We start from the raw sequence: 21,529 nt of genomic DNA, 5'->3' as shown, positions 1-21,529 counted from the left end.
GAAACTGAAGATCTCGTACAACTCTGTGTACTACTCCCTTCACAGAAGAGCGCAAACTGGCTTTAACCAGTATAGAAAGAGTGGGAGGCCCCGGTGCACAACTGAACAAGAGGACAAATACATTAGTGTCTAGTTTGAGAAACAGACGCCTCACAAGTCCTCAACTGGCAGCTTCATTAAATAGTACCCGCAAAACACCAGTCTCAACAGCAACAGTGAAGAGGTGACTACGGGATGCTGGCCTTCTAGCCAGAGTTGCAAAGAAAAAGCCATATCTCAGACTGGCCAATAAAAATAAAAGATTAAGATGGGCAAAATAACACAGACACTGGACAGAGGAAGATTGGAAAAAAGTTATGGACAGACAAATCTAAGTTTGAGGTTTTCGGATCACAAAGAACATTCGTGAGACGCAGAAAAAAAAAAAAAAAAAGAATCTGGAGGACTGCTTGACGCCATCTGTCATGTGATGGTGATGGTCAATGTGATGTGAATGTGATGGTGATCACCAATGTGATGGTCTGTGGGTGCTTTGGTGGTGGTAAAGTGAGAAATTTGTACAGGGTAAAAGGGATCTTGAAGAAGGAAGGCTATCACTCAATTTTGCAGCGCCATGCCATACTCTGTGGACGGCGCTTAATTGGAGCCTATTTCCTCCTACAACAAGACAATGACCCAAAGCACAGCTCTAAACTATGCAAGAACTATTTAGGGAAGAAGCAGTCAGCTGGTATTCTGTCTATAATGGAGTGGCCAGCACAGTCACCGGATCTCAACCCTATTGAGCTGTTGTGGGAACAGCTTGACCATATGGTACGTAAGTGCCCATCAAGCTAATCCAGTTTGTGGGAGGTGCTTCAGGAAGCATGGGGTGAAATCTCTTCAGATTACCTCAACAAATTGACAACTAGAATGCCAAAGGTCTGCAATGCTGTAATTGCTGCAAATGGAGGATTCTTTGACGAAAGCAAAGTTTGAAGGACAATTATTTCAATTAAAAATCATTATTTATAACCTTGTCAACGTCTTGACTATATTTCCTATTCATTTTGCAACTCATTTCATGTAGGTTTTCATGGAAAACAAGGCAATGTATAAGTGACCCCAAACTTTTGAACGGTAGAGTACGTAAAAGTTGTAAACGTTAATAAACCTAATATAAGTCAATCTCTCTTACCAACACATTTCTCAGCCAGCTCATCCACAAACTGCTCAGCCAGTCTGGGGTTCCAGTCCCGAGTGTGGATCTCAAGGATTTGCCTTCGGGCCTAGGAACAGAGAGAAAAAGACAAAGACCGAAGGAGAGGGAAATACAGGGATAAAGAAACATTTAATAAATAACAAAAAAAACACCCTGCTCACACCACAGTGGGTTTTTGGTCTCTCTGCCAGCTGTCTCCCTGTGTGTGTGTGTGTGTGTGTGTGTGTGTGTGTGTGTGTGTGTGTGTGTGTGTGTGTGTGTGTGTGTGTGTGTGTGTGTGTGTGTGTGTGTGTGTGTGTGTGTGTGTGTGTGTGTGTGTGTGTGTGTGTGTACAAAATGTTGACATATGTAACCATAAAACAACGTGATGTTATCGCCCCCTATTGGCCAACCCATTTTTTTTTTTTTTACTAAAACGACAGATGGGCTATAGTGGGTAATCGAATGCAACTGGACGAATCATGACGAAAGATACTGTTGTTGAAAGCCTGAGCAGAGATGGTCCTTCTGGTGGAGGAGCATCAGCATGGAGCAGGTTAGTGCGTGTGTGTGTGTGTGTGTGTGTGTGTGTGTGTGTGTGTGTGTGTGGCGCTGTGATGGAGCATGGGCCGTCCTACCATAGTGACATCCTTGGCTGGATAGAAGCAGTCTACAGGCTTCACAACTGGATAATAATTGCTTTATTTGCCTCAAAATAACTGAAAAATAAATAATACGGTTTATTCTACCTACCATAAAGCTGTGATTGAGAATAGCCTATGCCTAGGCTGTATAGAATTTCATTCTTGTAATCCACAATTTCAGGACAACACCTTCGTAGGCTAGAATATTTGGCATATAAACTACAGTTCATAACTTAAACTTGTCGTAAAGTTAGTATGAGGCCAGTTGGAGGAATGAGCATGGGTTATTAGCCATCTGGTTTTCAGCCTCGCATGGAGGGATTTTCAATGCCCGCAAGATCACATCTTCCTTAAGATTAAACTTGTCATTAGATTTTTCTATAGGATATTGATATTATTTGATGTCTCTCATTATTAGTCTCCTGGTTCCTTACAGTTTACAGGCTTCAAATAACTGAGATGGAACTCCGTTACATTCATTGTTCGACCAGGAGAAAGCCATACATAAAATGAAGTGTAGCCTTCAGTCATAGTCATAGCCTATGGAATGGAGAGAGAGAAGGGAATATAGGCGAGGTAAAATAAAAATAGAAGCTAAACACAATATATACACTGCTCAAAAAAATAAAGGGAACACTTAAACAACACAATGTAACTCCAAGTCAATCACACTTCTGTGAAATCAAACTGTCCACTTAGGAAGCAACACTGATTGACAATAAATTTCACATGCTGTTGTGCAAATGGAATAGACAAAAGGTGGAAATTATAGGCAATTAGCAAGACACCCCCAATAAAGGACTGATTCTGCAGGTGGTGACCACAGACCACTTCTCAGTTCCTATGCTTCCTGGCTGATGTTTTGGTCACTTTTGAATGCTGGCGGTGCTCTCACTCTAGTGGTAGCATGAGACGGAGTCTACAACCCACACAAGTGGCTCAGGTAGTGCAGCTCATCCAGGATGGCACATCAATGCGAGCTATGGCAAGAAGGTTTGCTGTGTCTGTCAGCGTAGTGTCCAGAGCATGGAGGAGCTACCAGGAGACAGGACAGTACATCAGGAGACGTGGAGGAGGCCGTAGGAGGGCAACAACCCAGCAGCAGGACCGCTACCTCCGCCTTTGTGCAAGGTGGAGCACTGCCTGAGCCCTGCAAAATGACCTCCAGCAGGCCGCAAATGTGCATGTGTCAGCATATGGTCTCACAAGGGCTCTGAGGATCTCATCTCAGTACCTAATGGCAGTCAGGCTACCTCTGGCGAGCACATGGAGGGCTGTGCGGCCCCACAAAGAAATGCCACCCCACACCATGACTGACCCACTGCCAAACCGGTCATGCTGGAGGATGTTGCAGGCAGCAGAAAGTTATCCACGGCGTCTGCAGACTCTGTCACGTCTGTCACATGTGCTCAGTGTGAGCCTGCTTTCATCTGTGAAGAGCACAGGGCGCCAGTGGCGAATTTGCCAATCTTGGTGTTCTTTGGAAAATGCCAAACGACCTGTACGGTGTTGGGCTGTAAGCACAACCCCCACCTGTGGACGTCGGGCCCTCATACCACCCTCATGGAGTCTGTTTCTGACCGTTTGAGCAGACACATGCACATTTTTGGCCTGCTGGAGGTCATTTTGCAGGGCTCAGGCAGTGCTCCACCTTGCACAAAGGCGGAGGTAGCGGTCCTGCTGCTGGGTTGTTGCCCTCCTACGGCCTCCTCCACGTCTCCTGATGTACTGGCCTGTCTCCTGGTAGCGCCTCCATGCTCTGGACACTACGCTGACAGACACAGCAAACCTTCTTGCCACAGCTCGCATTGATGTGCCATCCTGGATGAGCTGCACTACCTGAGCCACTTGTGTGGGTTGTAGACTCCGTCTCATGCTACCACTAGAGTGAGAGCACTGCCAGCATTCAAAAGTGACCAAAACATCAGCCAGGAAGCATAGGAACTGAGAAGTGGTCTGTGGTCACCACCTGCAGAATCAGTCCTTTATTGGGGGTGTCTTGCTAATTGCCTATAATTTCCACCTTTTGTCTATTCCATTTGCACAACAGCATGTGACATTTATTGTCAATCAGTGTTGCTTCCTAAGTGGACAGTTTGATTTCACAGAAGTGTGATTGACTTGGAGTTACATTGTGTTATTTAAGTGTTCCCTTTATTTTTTTGAGCAGTGTATAATGGACACACCTTAACTAGTTTTTTATTTTTTATAGTTTTAGCCTATAGCCTAATCCCCATCCATCTGACAGATCGACATTTTGCGCAGCTTTGGTGGAATTCTCCACTCTATCTGGCCTACATTCCTCTCATGTTCTGTATCACATATTTATTGAAATAGGCTATAGCAAATGGTAATAGGAAAATAAATTACTCAATGTCACTTGTGTGCTGCCCTGCTGTGCTGCCCTGCCCTGCGAGACTCTGTTCTTTACTGCAGGGCACCAGCCAAGTTCAAGTAGGCTAAACCATCGTCTATCACATCACGATGTCGACAATCATCGTCGTAATATCGCCCAACCCTAGTGTGTGTGTCTCTGCTGAGGTCGACTGATTGCTATGCACCGCTGGGCTGGGACAGGCACACAGTCACACTAAACTGGGAGTAATGTGTGGAGTACATACACACAGAGCAGCGGCTGGAACACACACACACACAAACAAGCATGACACTATCTTAACAAGGACAAAACTCCAAAAAACATACTATGCCATCCATAGACATACTTTAAATGATTGGGATTACAGTATCAACACAGCACCAACATAGTGTATTCACTGATTGGGATTACAGTACCAACACATCACCAACATAATGTATTCATTGTGCCATAATCCTATACATGATTCATATTGGCAGGTGTGTTGAAATTGTTAACTACCCCACTCCCTCACCTTCTTGTCAGGCAGGTTGAAGAGGAACTCCCTGTCAAAGCGTCCAGGCCTCCGTAGAGCAGGGTCTATGGAGTCCAGTCTATTGGTAGCACCGATCACCACGATTTCCCCTCGGCTGTCCAGACCATCCATCAACGCCAGCAAAGTGGACACTATGGAGCTGGAGGAGGGAAGAGGGATAGTGAGGGAGAGAGGGAAGAGAGAGATTATGGTCAAACCATAGTAAAAACTGATCACTCACTTTCAGTATTGATTATCAGAGACCATCATCAAATGGAGACTACTAAACCCAACTGCTACTCCTGCGTCAAATAGTACCTGTGTATCTGGTCCTGTCTGCTGGAGCGCACTGGGGCCAGCCCGTCTATCTCATCAAAGAAGATTATGGAAGGCCTCATCAGGTACGCCTAGAAGAGAGAGGAACACACAACCTTAATACAATAATCACGAAAGTCTAACAACTCTCACAAAGTAACAACACACTAGACTAGAGGTCTTCACGGATCCACCTGTACCCGAATGGCCGAGACCCGGAAACCAGCAGGTCCAGATCCAGAATTCTAAATAATGTCACGGTCTGGGTCGGATCTGATATGGATTGTCACGGGTAAGCGTAGTTTTAACTGACTGTTCCGGAAAAGCTCATACAGATCAGAACGCGACTACTGCAGTAGAGAAAATGTTATAAATGATGCTGCTGCTCTTGCTTTTCACTAGTGGAACGTGTAGCTTGTTGATGGCCAATCAAAGCCGAATAGGCTACAATCAGAGCCTCGCTACGTGTGTTGCAAAAGGCGATACACTTTATATACCAAAGTATGAAGACACCCGTTCAAATTAGTGGTTTTGGCTACATCAGCCACACCCGCTGCTGACAGGTGTATAAAAATTGAGCACACAGCCATTCAATCTCCATAGACAAACATTGGCAGTAGAATGGCCTTACTGAAGAGCTCAGTTACTTTGAACATGGCACCGTCATAGGATGCCACCTTTCCAACAAGTCAGTTCGTGAAATTTTGGCCCTGCTTGAGCTGCTCCGGTCATCTGTAAGTGCTGTTATTGTGAAGTGGAAACTTCTAGGAGCAACAACGGCTCAGCCGCGAAGTGGTATGCCACACAAGCTCACAGAATCGTCTGTCCTCGGTTGCAACACTCACTACAGAGTTCCAAAATTGCCTCAAAGCAATCTCAGCACAATAACTGTTAGTCCAGAGCTTCATGAAATGGGTTTTCATGGCTGAGCAGCTGCACACAAGCCTAAGATCACCATACGCAATGCCAAGCGTCAGCTGGAGTGGTGTAAAGCTCGCCCTCATTGGACTCCGGAGAAACGGAAACACGTTCTCTGGAGTGATGAATCACGCTTCGCCATCTGGCAGTCCGACGAACTAATCTAGTTTTGGCGGATGCCAGGAGAAAGCTACCTCCCCCAATGCATAGTGCGGTGCCAACTGTAAAGATTGGTGGAGGAGGAATAATGGTCTGGGGCTGTTTTTCATGGTTCGGGTGCTTTTTCATGTGCTTCCAATTTTGCGGCAACAGTTTGGGGAAGGTTCTTTCCTGTTTCAGCATTCCTGTTTCAACCTAATTTGATGATCTAGTTTCGTTGGTGGAGTTTAAACACTTTCGATGTATAGATATCATAGAAGAGTGTAATTGTCTTTAGGACAGCTGTTTTAGTCAAAACTTTCATGTTTTCTTTACATAATATGTAATTGTTATACTGTATGTGTGTCTATAGTTTTGTTTAATGTTGTGTTTATGTATGTAAGTTGTTTTGTCTGAAACGTTGTTCCCCGGCTGCTATTGGACCAGGTCTCTCTTGGAAAAGAGATGTTCTCAATGAGAAAAACCTGTATAAATAAAGGTTAAAAAAAATATTACAAAATAAAAGTAAATGCCCCCGTGCACAAAGTGAGGTCCATACAGAAATTGTTTGTCGAGATCAGTGTGGAAGAACTTGACTGGCCTGCAGAGCCCTGACCTCAACCCAATCGAACACCTATGGAATGAATTGGAATGCCGACTGCGAGTCAGGTCTAATCGCCCAACATCGGTGCCCGACCTCACTAACGCTCGTGGCTGAATGGAAGCAAGTCCCCACAGCAACGTTCCAACATCTAGTAGAAAGTCTTCTCAGAAGAGTGGAGTTATTTGTAACTGTAGGATGAGAAAGTGCATGCACTGCAGCCTCAGTTAGCCTAGCTAGCTAACTTTAGCTAGCTTCTCCCAGTTTGATGCAATCAAGACGGGTTCTACGTAATCACATTGGATTCTAAATAGCCTAACTGTGGCAGTTATTAGTCTGCTATTGCGCGAGTCAGCTTGGTTGGTTGCCGTCACTCGCTCACAGTACAGCCTCTCCCCGCCTGCTAAAGCTGCTCCTCTCTCCCTCATCTCGTACTTTATCAGCTCTGGTTAATAAAGTAGCATTAAAGAATTGCTTTTCTGCTGCTTTCTTCACTTCATAGAGTCTGGTTCCAACCAGGTCTTTATGGAACGGGTCTAGTTGTCTTCGGATCCGTTCGGGAGGGGTCTCTATATATTGTTTCATTAAATTATGCATATCGGGACCGGGTGGGAAAGCCCTAGGTCCATTTCAGAACAGGTCCAATTGAAGACCTCTACTTTGGACTAGAGGTGCATCAGCTAGCCTAAACAGACAGTGTTTTGGTAAGCACACTAGAAACACACAGGTAATTAATGAAATAAAGTCCCTGATGCTGTCAAACTGATAAGCCTTGGCTCAAGCTCACCTGGTCGAAGAGCAGGCGTAGCTGTCGTTCTGATTCACCGACCCACTTGCTGAGGCAGTCAGCTCCCTTCCTCATGAAGAAAGACACTTTCTTGTCACCTTGACTACACTCGTTGGCCAAAGCCCGTGCTACTAGGGTCTTTCCTGTACCTGGTGGGCCGTAGAACAGACACCCTCTGTAAGGGGGGGCAGAAAGAGCGAGAGACAGAGAGGTAAATAACAAGTCTCACTTTTATTGACTGAGGAACTACACATTGTGACTCTTCAGCTTTTCCCTCATCTGGCTTGTTGAAAGTAAATAACAGTTAGAAATGGCAAACAAAGAAGGATACATGCTTGATATGTCTGAACATGAATAATGCGAGTTTACAGGTGGCTTTGCTCTTTACCTTGGTGGCTGAATCTTGAACCTCTCGAAAACCTCTGGGTAGAGGAGAGGGAAGACCACCATCTCTTTCAGGGACTGGATGTGGTTGGACAGCCCTCCTACGCTTTCAAACTTCACTGAGGTGTCCAGATTCATGGGGTCCACATCAGCGAGGCTAGCGCCCACCTTGGCCCTGTCCCTCAGTACCCCACTGGCCAGGTCCTCTGCTCGCAAGTTCATAGGCAGACACCTTTACAAATAACAAGTGTTAGCACTGTGCTTCCAGATATATCTGCAGCTCAACACTGATAGACCGGTGAAGGACAGTCGATGTGCTGTGGTCCTTTGTAGCTCAGTTCGTTGAGCATGGCACTTGGAACGCCAAGATAGTGGGTTCAATCCCCGGGACCGCCCATAGGTAAAATGTATGCACGCATGACTAAGTCACTTTGGATAAAAGCGTCTGCTAAATTTCCTATATTATAAATATATTATTGCTGTGAGCTTTCTGGTGCATAACGGCTGCTGTGTATCACTAGGGGTGTTAGAGTGGTCGTATTACTGCCACACCGGCGGTCACGAGTCATGATGGCAGTCAAATTCCATGTGACCGTTTAGTCCCGGTAATTAGGCTTCTCCAAGCTCTGATACTGCTGATGGTCATTAGTAGCCTACCAAACTTGCTAACTGCCTTGTACTCAGTGCTTTATTGTCCCTCTAATCACTCTGACATCAATGCAAATGTAATTGAAAATCTAATCAAACACTTCATGACAGCCCATGAGCTCATGTTGCACAACATTTCTATAGGCTAGGCCTACTATATCTATCTATATACCTAATATTAAGCACATTACTTCGCTTTACAACAGGGGTATAAGCCTGCCTGGCTGGCATGAAAATGGACCCACGGGAAATGCGTCCTCCCTTCATTATATATTTTTCCCCATGCCCGTTCCAAGAAAGGTGCATGATAATGGTCCATTCTAAATCAAAACTAATTTCACACATACTATATTTAGAATGGCCGAGACCCGGAAACCAGCAGGTCCTGATCCAGAATTCTAAATAATGTCACGGTCTGGGTCGGATCTGATATGGATTGTCACGGGTAAGCGTAGTTTTAACTGACTGTTCCGGAAAAGCTCATACAGATCAGAACGCGACTACTGCAGTAGAGAAAATTTTATAAATGATGCTGCTGCTCTTGCTTTTCACTAGTGGAACGTGTAGCTTGTTGATGGCCAATCAAAGCCGAATAGGCTACAATCAGAGCCTCGCTACGTGTGTTGCAAAAGGCGATACACTTTATATACCAAAGTATGAAGACACCCGTTCAAATTAGTGGTTTTGGCTACATCAGCCACACCCGCTGCTGACAGGTGTATAAAAATTGAGCACACAGCCATTCAATCTCCATAGACAAACATTGGCAGTAGAATGGCCTTACTGAAGAGCTCAGTTACTTTGAACATGGCACCGTCATAGGATGCCACCTTTCCAACAAGTCAGTTCGTGAAATTTTGGCCCTGCTTGAGCTGCTCCGGTCATCTGTAAGTGCTGTTATTGTGAAGTGGAAACTTCTAGGAGCAACAACGGCTCAGCCGCGAAGTGGTATGCCACACAAGCTCACAGAATCGTCTGTCCTCGGTTGCAACACTCACTACAGAGTTCCAAAATTGCCTCAAAGCAATCTCAGCACAATAACTGTTAGTCCAGAGCTTCATGAAATGGGTTTTCATGGCTGAGCAGCTGCACACAAGCCTAAGATCACCATACGCAATGCCAAGCGTCAGCTGGAGTAGTGTAAAGCTCGCCGCCATTGGACTCCGGAGAAACGGAAACACGTTCTCTGGAGTGATGAATCACGCTTCGCCATCTGGCAGTCCGACGAACTAATCTAGTTTTGGCGGATGCCAGGAGAAAGCTACCTCCCCAATGCATATATTTAGAATACAGTGCATTCAGAAAGTATTCAGAACCATTTACTTTTTTCACATGTTACATTACAGCCTTATTCTAAAATGGATTAAAGTGTTTCTCCCCCAAATCAAATATACACACAACATCCCATAATGACAAAGCAAAAAAAGGTATTACAAATCTTTAACTGAAATATCACATTTACATAAGTATTCAGACCCTTTACTCAGTACTTTGTTTAAGCACCTTTGGCAGCCTCGAGTCTTCTTGGGTATGACACAAGCTTGTCATAAGTCCGGGCTCTGGATGGGCCACTCAAGGACATTCAGAGATATAACCCGAAGCCACTCCTGCGTTGTCTTGGCTGTGTACTTAGGGTCATTGTCCTTTTGGAAGGTGAACTTATCCCCAGTCTGAGATACCGAGTGCTCTGGAGCAGGTTTTCATCAAAAATTTCTGTACTTTGCTCCAGTCATCTTTCCCTCGATCCCGACTAGTCTCCCAGTCCCTGCCGCTGAAAAACATCCCCACAGCATGCTGCCGCCACCACCATGCTTCAACGCAGGGATGGTGCCAGGTTTCCTCCAGACGTGACTCTTGGCATTCAGACCAAAGAGTTCAGTCTTGGTTTCATCATACCAGGGAATATTGTTTCTCATGGTCTGAGAGTCTTTAGGTGCCTTTTGGCAAACTCCAAGCAGGCTGTCATGTGCCTTTTACTGAGTGGCTTCCATACCATTCCACTACGATAAAGGCCTGATTATGGAGTACTGCAGAGATGGAAGAACCTTCCAGAAGGACAACCATCTCCACAGAAGATCTCTGGAGGGCTCAGTGAACATCAGGTTCTTGGTCATCTCCCTGACCAAGGCTCTTCTCTCCTGATTGGTCAGTTTGGCTGGGCGGACAGCTCTAGGAAGAGTCTTGGTGGTTCCAAACTTCTTCCATTTAAGAATGATAGAAGCTACTGTGTTCTTGGGGACCTTGCTGCAGAAATGTTATTGGTACCCTTCCCCAGATCTGTGCCTCGACACAATCCTGTCGCAGAGCTCTATGGACAAGTCCTTCAACTGCATGGCTTGGTTTTTGCTCTGACATGCACTGTCAACTGTGGGAGCTTACAGGTGTGCCTTTCCAAATCATGTCCAATCAATTGAAATTTACCACAGGTGGACTCCAATCAAGTTGAAGAAACATAAAGGATGATCAATGGAAACAGGATGCACCTGAGCTCAATTTCAAGTCTCATATCAAAGGGTCTGAATACTTATGTAAATAAGATGTTTATTTTTAATCAATTTGAAAAAAAATCTAAAAACCTGTTTTCGCTTTGTCATTATGGGGTATTGTGTAGATTGATGAGGATTTTTTATTTTATTTAATCAATTTTAGAATACGTCTGAAACGTAACAAAATGTGGAATAAGTCAAGGGGGCTGAATACTTTCCGAAAGAACTGTATGCAAAGGCAACATTAAATTAAGAATAGTCTGATAGGCTAATATTGTCACCCATCACTTGTGAATGATGTCCAGCTTGTGCAATAAGGCAAGAAATAGCTTGCATTTTTTTTGCGATTTCTTCAAATCAGTCGCACACTTCATATAGCCTAGCCCATAGACCTATATGCTTTGATAACATTTCTATTACAACTTAATTTTTTTACCTTAATTTAACTAGTCAAGTCAGTTAAGACAAATTCTTACTTACAATGACGGCCTACCGGTGAACAGTGGATTAACTGCCTTGTTCATGGGCAGAATGACAGATTTTTACCTTGTCAGCTCGGGGATACGATCCTGCAACCTTTCGGTTACTAGTCCAACACTTTAACCACTAGGCTACCTGCCCCCCCTGAAGTGGCCAAATAACTTCTTAAAATTAAGCACTTTATAACCGGTGTAGAGCCTAATTGAGATACATTGGCGGCGGTCGAGTTTCAAGTTTGGGAAAGATAATTTTCTCCATAAAAATGAACCTTTATAATAAAGCATTACATGCATCATTTTGTCGTCACTTTTGAGAACTTGGCAAATGCAACCGAAAATCACAACACTTATCAAAACAACCTATCATACTTTTAAAACTCACCTCACTGTGATGATCAATTTGAAGAAATAAGTTCAACAGCAGGTTGAAACAGCGCTTTCTAAGGTGAAGATTCATTCAAAACAACCATATGCATATAAGAGCTAATGCATAGACTTATGAGCCCAAGCCCCAAAACTACATTCAAATTATGATTGTGCCATTATACAATACATAGCCTACCGTATATTATGCATGGCAGAAGAACATAAAACTAAACTAATTTATTGCCTACCTCCTCACGCCATTTGCATTCACTATATATTGATTTTATTTTCTCTATTTTGTTATTGACTGTACGCTTCTTTATTCCATGTGTAACTCTGTGTTGTTTGTGTCGCTCTGCTTTGCTTTATCTTGGCCAGGTCGCAGTTGCAAATGATAACTTGTTCTCAACTAGCCTACCTGGTTAAATAAAGATGAAATAAATCAAAACAATGAGGACCAAGTGAAATCTGTCTGGGAACATCGATATCAACATGTTTTTGCAACAAAACACATTTCACTAAACTGTTGACAGCCTGTCTGTGCGCTCTAGAAAGGAATAAAGGAGTGAGGAGGAGATGGAAACACGTGGTAGTGAGATATTCTGTATAGCTAATGTGTTACTCAATTAATCATGAAAATAGAAAATAAATTCCTATTACTAGAATATTCAAAATCAAATACAAATTCACTATTTGTTGGCTAACTGTAAGCTGCCCTACACCATCAATGAACTAACAGCATCACCTAGCCCTAGGACTATACGTTCTCTCCGAGACTCATGGATAGACATTTTGGAGCATAAGGTAATCAGTCCATCCAGTATGTATAATATTCCAGTACACACTCAAAGACTAGAGCCATTATGTTTCAAAGACATCTTAAAATGGGCTATAGTAGCGAAGGACTGGGTAGCTACAGGAACAAGGTTGGAGAGCCCATGGCACACAGAGTACTGGGTGAAATATCACCTATCGGGCAGCGAAAGCATACTCCTCAAACAGTGGTTGATGTGCGGAGTAAGGTGTAGTTGTATTTATTTCTCAGCTGGTCATATTATGCTCCGCTATAAAACCCAAGTAAGTAGCCTACAAAACGGACTGGCGGGAAAGCTCACGGCCTCCATTCCTATTGGAGTGCATACAGATGACATGTCTTTTTCCCCTCCCCTGTCCATGTGATAATGCCCCATTCTATATCAAAACCAAATTTGACATATTAGTGAAGACGAGATTAGATTGAGAATAGTCTGATGGGTGAAAATCTGTTGATGAGAGCACAGCTGTGCAGCCCGAGGCAAGAAACAGAGCACAAGCTTTTTCTGCTTCTTTCTCAAATCATCAATAGACTTTTGGTTGCTCCATGCAGCCCATATGTTTGATTTAAGAGATTCTAAGGTTTGTATCATTCACAACTAAAGTTGTTCATCTTACTATAAAATGATAAATACAATGATGACACAGGACTTAAGCATATCCAAGCCTACAGCCTATGGCATGGAGAATAGCCAGATAACATACAGTAGGCCAACTCATTCTGTTCTTCTGAAATACATTTTCTTCATATCATGTTTCTTTAGACCAGTCTAAAATAAATAATGGATTTGTAGTGATGATATATATTACATTGATTTAGACTTCTTCTGTAGATGACGCACATCAGCAGCTTGTATGTGTGGAGGCCTGGTTATGCTATACATGTTTATGTTAATTAACGATCAATTACAGTGAGACCGGCAGTCTTTTGCATGACAATAACCAGCTGACCGAATTTCATGACCGCCACAGCCCTATGTAACCCCACCCTATGTACATACAGTATGGGTGGTGAATGGAAAGTGCTGTGAACTAATGAAAAGCCACTTATGAATTGTATCTAATATCAAAATCCACCAGGTGAGTGACAGAGAAAGAGGGATATTCACCTGTTCCTGGCCCGGGTCATGCTCTTGCTTTTCCTCCTCTCAAATCTCTCCTCGTCAGATGACGACGTGGTGTCGCTACTGTGAATGGCATGCTTCTTCACTCTGGACCAGAGGAGAGGAGAAAAAAGACAAATTGCTCCATATTACACCATGTCAATGTAGCAGGGTTTTCTTATAAATAATTGTTCATGCAGGGTACAAGACCAACCGTATATGGCTTCTCCTAGCTGGAGATCTGTGGGTGTCAAACAGGGAGGGATTGGTTTGTTTTCTGTTGACGGGCTCTGGGACGCAATCATAGACACAGAAGATGTTAAAAGTAGCAGCACTCAAGAGGTATAAAACAAAGACTACCAAGAAATGGTTTCATGCAAGAAAAGGAAAGCTTCAGGCAACTTAGTGGGCCAGTTTCCTAGACCCAGATTACGCCTACTCCTTGACTAAAAGCCACGCTCATTGGCGAATCTGGGGACAGAAAACCGTCCCTTAGGGCTTGCAATTTTATTTTTATTTTTATAGTAACTTGTTTTTTTCCTTTACCGATAGGTGGCGCCTCGTATCTCTGTACAGTCTTGCGCTGCCTCAGGTTGTACGGTCTGTCATTCTCCTCTCCTACCTCCTCTGCCTCATCTCCATCATCCTCATCCTCCGCTTCATCATCCTCTTCTTCCCCGTGAGACTCTAAGTAAACAAGTAAAATATGCTTTTTATTTATTTAATACTTTTTGCCCCTTTTCTCTCCCCAATTTCATGGTATCAGTAGTTACAGTCTTGTCCCATCGCTGCAACTCCTGTATGGATTCGGGAGAGGCGAAGGTCGAGAGCCACGCGTCCTCTGAAACACGACCCCACAAAGCCACACTGCTTTTTGGCACACTTCTCGCTTAACTCAGAAGCACCAATGTGTCGGAGGAAACACCGTACAACTGGCAACCGAAGTCAGCATGCATGCACCCGGCCCGCCACAAGGAGTCGCTAGAGCGCGATGGGACAAGGGCATCCCGGCCAGCCAAACCCCCCCTAACACGGACAACGTGGCCCATTGTGCGCAGCCTCATGGGTCTCCTGGTTGCGACACAGCCTGGGATCGAACCCCGGTCTGTAGTGACGCCTCTAGCACTGCAAAGTGCCTTAGATCACTGGGGAGGACCTAAAATATTATATTTTAAATGTAGTCTGAACCTCAAGCAAAAGACCTGTAACTATGACAAAACTACAGTTCTCAGTCTGTACAGATTTACAAGCCTTCCAAACTAAGTCAAACCTTCAGTCCCCTCTTCTTCCTCCTCCTCTTCCTCCTCTGTCTTGCTCATGGCTTTGTGATGCGCCTGCATGCCAAAGGTGTTCCTGCGCAGTGACTTCCTCCTCTTCACACGAGAATACATGTCCATGTTTTCCTAGAAGATCAGTAGAGTAAGGTTCAGCTTGCTGGCCTGCCATCATAACGTCCACCAATGGAGTTAGTTACTAACAACCCACTTTCACATTGCCATGGTGCATTTTATTTATGGAATAATACAGATTGATTGACAGACTCACCACCTCAGTGTCGGTCCACATGCGGAGTCTCTCCACCTCCCTGTTCTGTCTGATGCTGCTGATGTTGTCCATCTCCTGAAGAACTGCCTCCGCCGTGCTGACAATACACACATCGTCATCGGAAGTATCAAACACAGATGCATATGAATGACTTCACCAAAGTTCTACGAGTAAGGCTTCGCCGATCATCACGTTACACATCTTCATATCCATCACTGTTCACCTGTCTGCCAACCATTAAACAAGGAGATTCACTGTGCAGTACCCCTTTAACAATGGTGTTGTCCTGCTAACTGCATTATGGAAAGAACATCCACACGTAGCCTACTGCCTTGTGTGCATTGCTGTGCTTAGAATGTGAATAAATAGTTGATCAACATTTTATTCTAAACGTTCTGATCCGTTGCATCAGCCTCATTGCTTTTTAACAGGTTTTTTATGTAGCCTAGGCCTGCTGGTTGTATGAATTTGGGATCCATCATCCCAAAACTGTCCCAGAGTCTGTTTGGAACAGGTTATTTCTTTCTCCACAAGCTGACCAATAGAATAGGTAGAGTAAACTTTTCTACTATAGTAAATTGACATAGGCTAGTGATTTTTCTCTTCGTTACTCATCTTGTTGGCTGAGGAAAAGTACATGTGGACAGTTATTCTAACATGTTCAAAGTGCACATCAGCATTCAGTAAGGAAAACCACACATCACTGCATCCTCGACTTGCATGTTCTGTTAATATGAATGACAATATTCTAAATGTGATTTCTGTCACAAGGATAATAAAACAAGGAAAATTCAGACATGTGGGAACATTTTGCCTGTACCCACAATGAAAATGGCTATTTTGGGCTTAGGGTTACAATTAGGGTTAAGAAGTTTGGGTTAAGGTTGGGGAAAATTGGATTTTGAATGGGAATCAATTGTTTAGTACCCACAAGGATCGTAAAACCAACATGTGTGTGTGTGTTACCTGTTGACGAGCTGGTCAAAAAGCAGGCTCTGGTTGAGGTGTTCAAACTGGCTCTTCCTCACTCGGCAGCTCCTCTTCAGATCAACATGGCCGTTCATGTGAGAGTGGTCTCCTGCCCCGTCCTCCTTATGGGCTGCCGGGGTCAGAGGTTACAGGTCAAAACAAAGCTGTCTAATCTAACGTATACGCCAACTAATACTGTACCTACATGCAAACAATGTCATGGTCTTGGAATAACCAAATGAAAGCTTTGGTAATGAAAATTATATTACCATGTCCATTTTGCAGGGCGCCAGAGGACAACCTGAAACAACACATTGAGATGTGTCAATATAAACACATTGCAAAAAATATATATATAAAAAAAATACTGCTCAGACAGTAAACAACAGATGGGGTTGAATCCACAGTCCACACGGCCAGTACAGGAATTGAACCCAAAACGGCCACAACCCGTGCTGTTCCCTTGCCCCCTCACCTGGTGCGGTGGGTGGGCATGACCCAGGAGACCCTCTGGCCCTTGGCCTGGGACGAGGGAGTGATGTCGCTGGAGCTTGGTGGGGTCTGTCTACGGGTCCGCTTCGAGGGAGGGGACATTCCAGGACTGCTAGGACTGCTCACATCACTGCTGGGATCCTTCTGGAGGGGAGGAGAGACAGTGGTTAGAGAGATGGAGAGAGAGAGAAAGACAGCTAGAGAGAGGAGAGAGATGGAAAGAGACAGCAGACGAAGTGAGTGAAGCAAAGCCAGACTGGCTGAGAGATAAAAAGATAAGTCTGCTGCAGACTTCCACAGAAGAAGAGATGGAGACAGAGGGAGAAAGGAGACCGAGAGACTCATTGATGCACTGAATGTTTATTTTTTAAATCTATACATGTCGGGATAATATTTCTGACAATACATTGTATCGTTTTGACAATATCGCAATATTATTTTTGTGCTTAGAGTTACCGTTTTCCAAATTAACTCTTAAAGATAAAGATCTTACATTTGTCATTCATTTATTAATTGTTACCTTCTAATCAGTCTCATTCTGAATATCGCAAAACTCATCAGCAATATACAAATTGGCTTCATTATTTATTTCCTTACTAAAATAATCACACAGAATTACATAAACACACAAACAGGATAGCTTACACATTAATGACTACATATAATGCAATGAGAAGTCCCTAGAGGTCTTCCTAGCCTTCATATCAGGTTAGTCAATGGAAAGGGGGTGGGGACAGATAAAGAGCAGGAAAGACAATGGACCCACTACATACAGTTGATAACTATGCTCATGGACATGCTAATACTTTGCATATGAACGTCCGCTCATTCGAAAATAATTGCAATGTACATATTTAAGCTTTTATGCTTTGTCAGCTCGCTCTGTTGAAATCGCAAGGTCCATTTTCTGTGGAGAGAGTTATTCATCAGAAGTCTCTGGTTGTGTTCCCCAGAAGACAAAATGTATTTTGTAGCTGGAGCTTCTCAGATTTCTCGGAGTGTCTGTTATAATGGATACGTCAGATGTACCAATGGTTGTTTGACAGGGAAATGTTCTTCTCTCGTCTTCGGTCGAGTTTCCTAGAGTATTTTACATGTACAGTACTACAAAATCTCTGTTGTAACAATGGGATTTTTAACTTCCCTTTCATTGTGTGGGAGAGTGAGAGTGTTCCTGCAGGTATTTACAACCGTCATAAAACTGTGGTGAGAGAGAGAGAGAGATAGGGGAGATCTGGCGCCTATGATCCTCACCCAAAAGGGCAAGTCATGACAGCAATAAGTTTCAAACATTTAATCACAATACATATAGAATTGTGACAAACATGAGAATGACAATACATATTGGCACCAACATATCTTGATTGTGAGCAATATGGCGCCGGAGGGAATGGTGGCCGTTTTAAAGGCTCCTGAACAATTGTGCGAAAGACATCGCGGACCAGGCCCAAATCCCAGACACTCAAAGGAGGAGACGACTCTATAGATCCCGGCGTGCGGGATACCTGACGAAACTAAGTCGGAGAGTGGATAAATCGCCTCTACCATCCGGTCTATTGGTGAACATGCAATCACTGGAGAATAAAGTGGATGAGCTCGGTTCAAGACTATAATATCAACGTGATCTGAAGTAGGCTTTGGCGGTATACTGTATGCAGGGATATTTGGAAATAGCCACGGGATGGTTTTTCACACTGTTGGAACTACATTTACATTTCAATATTTGTAGCTATTTTTTAAGTAAATACCTGCAGTCAACTTGTACGTTGTACAATACATTAGGCAATAAAGCAGATTGTGTTCTTAATTTCACCTCTCACATTATGAAGCTTATGTATTTCCCCAGAACAGTTGAGCCAGTCAACTGTTTGTTTGTAACTGCACAATGGGAGAAAGCAGGTGAGTCCAGCTGTGCATTGACAGGGTTACACTTTATATTGAAAGTCAGTGTTTTTTTTCTTCAATGGAGTGATCAGGGACATTCAACTATAGTTTTCCTTCACAGAAAATACATCAGTGCAACACATAAGTCAGTAAATCGGTTAATTTTCATAAGAGGACAGAAGTACAACACTATTTGACTGAAAACAATACGTTAACGACCCCTAAGTTTAACTTGCTATCTAAGGGCATTTTTACATATAGCCCTCTTTAAAAGAACTGATCCCAGTCCTATGTAAAGTGAACTGGGTCTACAAAAAGCAGCAAAACAACTCCATTATCTTTGGCCTGCCCTTGTCTTTGAATGAGGACAACTATTTCACCAGTTCACTTCACCGATTTTGTGGACCGAGTCCTCTATGCATTCACATTGCTTTGTTTAAAAAGGAAACAAGATATTTTTCCACAAGTACTCTAGGTTTTTAGAAAGTACAGGACAAGCCATTCAATGAGAACATGTTATCGGACAGCTAGATATACCTACTTACACTTGGGCAGCTAATATATTGCATTTAATAAAAATATGAGACAATAGCAATCAGAAGATAGCAATAAAATGTACATGTAATAGTAACAGAATAAATAGCAATAGAATAACTGCACAATAAATAATGCTGTTATTGAACATTATACACCCACCGTAGGCTAGTACCCCTTTAAGAGCTAGATTAGATTTTGTACTCCATGTTGTGATTCTCACCAAATAAGTTGTCTTCTCACACTATTCAAACCCTACAATCAATAAACAGCTGATGAATCTCTCAGCCTATAGATCACATGTTGCATACAAATAATCTTAACTAAAAGCTACACACATTTTGGAATTTCTGTGCGTCCTTGACAATCGCTAATCAATATCCAAAAACAGCAGATTTTTCTTGAGAACCTGCACACCATCTATCTTTTGTGGCACCAACATGAGGGTTTCTAGCAAGGGAAACAGTTTTGCAGTAGTCTAGTGTGTGGTGCAGGAATAATGAAAAGCGAACCCAGGGAGCTTTGCATTCACATTGCCCTAAAAAAGGGAACCGGATATCAGAATTCAAGTGAACCGAACTCAGACCATCTCTCGAGAGGACTCAGTTCGGTTTGCTTCGTGGGGCTCTTTTGAGGGGTCTGAGTTCATTTGGAGTGTTCACACTGCACACAACAAATTACCGGTAAGCAACCGCACTGAGATCACAAAAATTGGCTGAAAGGGAACAAGTGTGAAAAGACCCAAAGTAAGTGGCTGAATTAATAAGGTGACAGGGCATCATATTCTGTTTGCTTTCTGGGAGTTTGAGAAGTCAGAGCCCTTTGGATGAGATATTTGTACAGCTGCCACTGCCATCTTGATTTCCTTGCGTTTTTTTCCCTCTCTGTTCTTAGCCAGTCTGCTTCTCCCTCCTCTTCTCCAAGCAGAGTAGGCAGGCCCGTCGCCCTAGTGACGCCACACAGACACAGCATACAGACACGCTGCTGGAGAGCAAGTACTGTTCTTCCTTCAGACAAGCTTTGACAAAACTTTGTTCATTAGCAATGTCTCTCGTTCACATTCGCTTGTAAAATGTCCAAACTCACCAAAAATGACAGACGGTAGATCCTACCTATATATCTATAACTTTATGATCTGAATTGCCTCTCTTGCAGTTTGCTTACTTTCGTTTGCACTCGTTAGCATATTTATCTAGCAGCCTCCAAGGAAATTCGCTATTATGGCAATAAAGCTCAGCAAAAAAAAGAAACATCCCTTTTTCAGGACCCTGTCTTTCAAAGATAATTCGCAAAAATCCAAATAACTTCACAGATCTTCATTGTAAAGGGTTTAAACACCGTTTCCCATGCTTGTTCAATGAACCATTAACAATTAATGAACATGCACACATGGAACACTCGTTAAGACACTAACAGCTTACAAACGGAAGGCAATTAAGGTCGGTTATGAAAACTTAGAACACTAAAGAGGCCTTTCTACTGACTCTGAAAAAGACCAAAAGAAAGATGCCCAGGGTCCCTGCTCATCTGCGTGAACGTGCCTTAGGCATGCTGCAAAGAGGCATGAGGACTGCAGATGTGGCCAGGGCAATAAATTGCAATGTCAGTACTGTGAGACGCCTAAAACAGCGCTACGAGAGACAGGACAGACAACTGATCGTCCTCGCAGTGGCAGGTCACGTGTAACAAAACCTGCACAGGATCGGTACATCTGAACATCACACCTGCAGGACAGATACAGGATGGCAACAACAACTGCCCAAGTTACACCAGGAACGCACAATCCCTCCATCAGTGCTCAGACTGTCCGCAATAGGCTGAGAGAGGCTGGACTGAGGGCTTGTAGGCCTGTTGTAAGGCAGGTCCTCACCAGACATTACCGGCAACAACGTCGCCTATGGGCACAAACCCACTGGCACTGGATCAGACAGGACTGGCAAAAAGTGCTCTTCACTGACGAGTCGCGGTTTTGTCTCACCAGGGGTGATGGTCGGATTTGCGTTTATCGTCAAAGGAATGGAACCGTTACACGGAGGCCTGTACTCTGGAGCGGGATCGATTTGGAGGTGGAGGGTCCGTCATGGTCTGGGGCGGTGTGTCACAGCATCATCGGACTGAGCATGTTGTCGTTGCAGGCAATCTTAACGCTGTACATTACAGGGAAGACATCCTCCTCCCTTATGTGGTACCCTTCCTGCAGCCTCATCCTGACATGACCCTCCAGCATGACGATGCCACCAGCCATACTGCTCGTTCTGTGTGTAATTTCCTGCAAGACAAAAATGTCAGTGTTCTGCCATGTCCAGTGAAGAGCCCGGATCTGGGACCTGTTGGATTGGATGGTGAAGGCTA

The 21,529-nt window shown here is 43.7% G+C and overlaps 1 protein-coding gene across 4 annotated transcripts in view; it reads right to left on the bottom strand.

The window, feature by feature from the left end:
- LOC129825338 (ATPase family AAA domain-containing protein 2-like) overlaps nt 1-21,529 on the bottom strand; it is a 136,980-nt gene that overhangs the window by 112,893 nt on the left and 2,558 nt on the right. For 2 of the 4 annotated variants that reach the window (XM_055885355.1, XM_055885358.1), the window contains exons 2-14: nt 16,743-16,900; nt 16,537-16,568; nt 16,265-16,397; nt 15,299-15,395; nt 15,024-15,156; nt 14,300-14,440; nt 13,968-14,043; nt 13,760-13,861; nt 7,863-8,090; nt 7,475-7,649; nt 5,034-5,122; nt 4,716-4,875; nt 1,178-1,268 (exon numbers count right to left, since the gene is read on the bottom strand). In XM_055885355.1, the coding sequence (XP_055741330.1) occupies nt 1,178-1,268; nt 4,716-4,875; nt 5,034-5,122; nt 7,475-7,649; nt 7,863-8,090; nt 13,760-13,861; nt 13,968-14,043; nt 14,300-14,440; nt 15,024-15,156; nt 15,299-15,395; nt 16,265-16,397; nt 16,537-16,568; nt 16,743-16,900 (1,615 nt within the window). Of the gene's footprint in view, nt 1-1,177; nt 1,269-4,715; nt 4,876-5,033; nt 5,123-7,474; nt 7,650-7,862; nt 8,091-13,759; nt 13,862-13,967; nt 14,044-14,299; nt 14,441-15,023; nt 15,157-15,298; nt 15,396-16,264; nt 16,398-16,536; nt 16,569-16,742; nt 16,904-21,529 lie in introns of all 4 variants that reach the window. The other 2 variants (XM_055885354.1, XM_055885356.1) reach the window with 1 other exon arrangement.

The sequence above is a fragment of the Salvelinus fontinalis genome, chromosome 27, assembly GCF_029448725.1.
Source record: "Salvelinus fontinalis isolate EN_2023a chromosome 27, ASM2944872v1, whole genome shotgun sequence".
NCBI lineage: Eukaryota > Metazoa > Chordata > Actinopteri > Salmoniformes > Salmonidae > Salvelinus > Salvelinus fontinalis.
This window is presented reverse-complemented; position numbering and strand designations above follow the sequence as displayed.